Source organism: Nicrophorus vespilloides, unplaced genomic scaffold, assembly GCF_001412225.1.
Source record: "Nicrophorus vespilloides isolate i.1.1-1 unplaced genomic scaffold, Nicve_v1.0, whole genome shotgun sequence".
Classification (NCBI taxonomy): Eukaryota; Metazoa; Arthropoda; class Insecta; order Coleoptera; family Silphidae; genus Nicrophorus; species Nicrophorus vespilloides.
Window position 1 is genome coordinate 653 of NW_017096236.1, and position 2071 is coordinate 2723.

The 2071-nt window shown below is 32.9% G+C and overlaps 1 protein-coding gene across 3 annotated transcripts in view; it reads left to right on the forward strand.

The window, feature by feature from the left end:
- The first annotated feature begins 716 nt into the window (after window positions 1-716).
- LOC108556371 (progestin and adipoQ receptor family member 3) overlaps window positions 717-2071 on the forward strand; it is a 4878-nt gene continuing 3523 nt past the window's right edge. Inside the window, exons 1-2 of one of the 3 annotated variants that reach the window (XM_017912450.1) lie at window positions 717-906; window positions 1239-1364. In XM_017912450.1, coding sequence (XP_017767939.1) covers window positions 1266-1364 — 99 coding nt within the window. In that variant the 5' untranslated portion in view covers window positions 717-906; window positions 1239-1265. The remainder of the gene's footprint in view (window positions 907-1238; window positions 1365-2071) is intronic. The other 2 variants (XM_017912451.1, XM_017912452.1) reach the window with 2 other exon arrangements.

The window sequence follows — 2071 nt, forward strand, 5'->3', positions numbered from 1 at the left end:
AATTTAAAGATTTATATTATAACTCTTAGTTTGTTTATGGAAAAGTCTTTCATTTTCTAGTCATAATTTAATCAGTGGCTATTGTTTTCTTAAAAATTTACATTAACGTAATATCAAATAATTTCCATATTTGAACTAAGCAAGAGAATTACTTGACATTCATTAACATTATAAATATTCTAAGAATGAGTTGCATTTGTTTTAAGATTACTTTGTTTTATAATACAGTAGAACCTCGCTTAACGAGTTTAATCCGTTCCAAAATTCCAGAATTTTTGAAAAATATGTGAAAAATACACATAATATGTGTACACATGTTTTAAAAATGATGTTGCAGGCTCGCAATCCGGGACTTCTTCTAATCGAAATGTTCGTTATGCGAGGTTCCATTGTATAATTATTTATTCTATAGTTTTTGATGTCGTTAATTCAATTATTAATGTTGCTTATTATTTCCTATAGTTGACAGACAATAGATTAACGTTTCCTTAAATGGATAAGTGTGATCTCTAGTTGTTGATTTAGTTGCTTCCCCTTAATGTTCATGAATTTCTTATGGTGGTTTAAGTCCGTCGACCTAAATCGCAATCGAAATACAATAGCGCAAAAAAAAAATGATCACATCTATTACCAATGGACAAAGTCTATTTTGATCGTCGTTTTCGTAAGATTCATTGTAAGTGCGTGTATGCTAATTGCGCGGAGGCAAGTTCGAAAGTGAAGTGCGACGAATCGACTTAGTCTTGTCCCGACCGTCGCGAAACTAAGTCGCGCATCCGCAAACAAGAAACAAAGTGAAACAAAACTAACGAAACAGAAACAAACAAAGCGATTTAGTGATCAAGTGACAGGTTTTGGTGAGTGTCGTGGATGTTAAACCCTAATCACCAATAATTGTTTATGACTGTACGTATTTGAAAAAAAAAACAACATTTCTTGAAGGCCAAATAACTTACATGATAACATAAGCGTTTGCAATTAAAAAAAAATATTGATAATCGTGAGATATATGGTTAAAGCGCATTCTACAGAAGCGAGAAAGTTCTTTGCTGTACCATAAATACAAGACTTTCCATCATCCAAGTACAAAATTGAAACAAAATCAGTAACGCAAGATGTGTTGATTGAATTAATCCTATCATTGAATAACAGTCGTGAACGTACACGTGCTTTATTAGTTTACACAAATATCAAAGAAGTTTTAATTCGTGTATTTATTTTTTTAATTATTATTGCAGAGAGTGGATTTACTTTAGTGCATTGAGATGACGGTGTGTTTGCATCACGAAATACCGAAGAGCGAGTGCAGGAGTGAGAAGCAGAACGAGACTTGCTGTACGGATGATGTCGAGGAGGAGTTCGTGGTAAGTGTGAAAGGCTTTCTCCCGATGCGAAAGTTTCCACCGGAGAATCCCTGCACAAAAGTTGATCACATATTAATAACGGACGCGGGAAGTCTCTCTACATACACATCTTTTTTATCCACCTTTTTTCCCCCGTGTCTTCGTTCTTCGTTTCTTCCGCATTTACCTAACGCGACTCGCGGAAATTTCTCTTTCCTGCGCACTTTCATTCGGTACTTACTTTTTAATTATCCATACTATATTATTACTTTTAATATATCGCTTGTTTTACTTAAAAGTGACAAGATAAACAAAAGTGAGAACACATCCAATTAAAATATTTAAAACAAACTTTTTACTAATTAATATTACAAAAACATTTAGTATTATTAAGTAACAAAAAAAGTATATATAAAGAATATACAGGGAAATCTCGCTTAACGAGTTTAATCCGTTCCAAAATTTCCGGATTTTTACTCGTATAGTGAAACATATTCAAAAATGTGTACACAAGTATTAAAAATGATGTAGAATGCGCGCAATCCGTGACTTCTCTTTTCATCGTCACTCGTTAATCGAGTCATTTTTCTTACAATTAATTTTGTTCGTTAAGCGAAATGTTTATTGCTAATTGAGCAAATACGTCATATTGACATTAGTATTTGCAATCGACCATTATTTCTGCTTCATTTACACGAAATTGCTTAGCAACTGCATTTGCTGCAGTT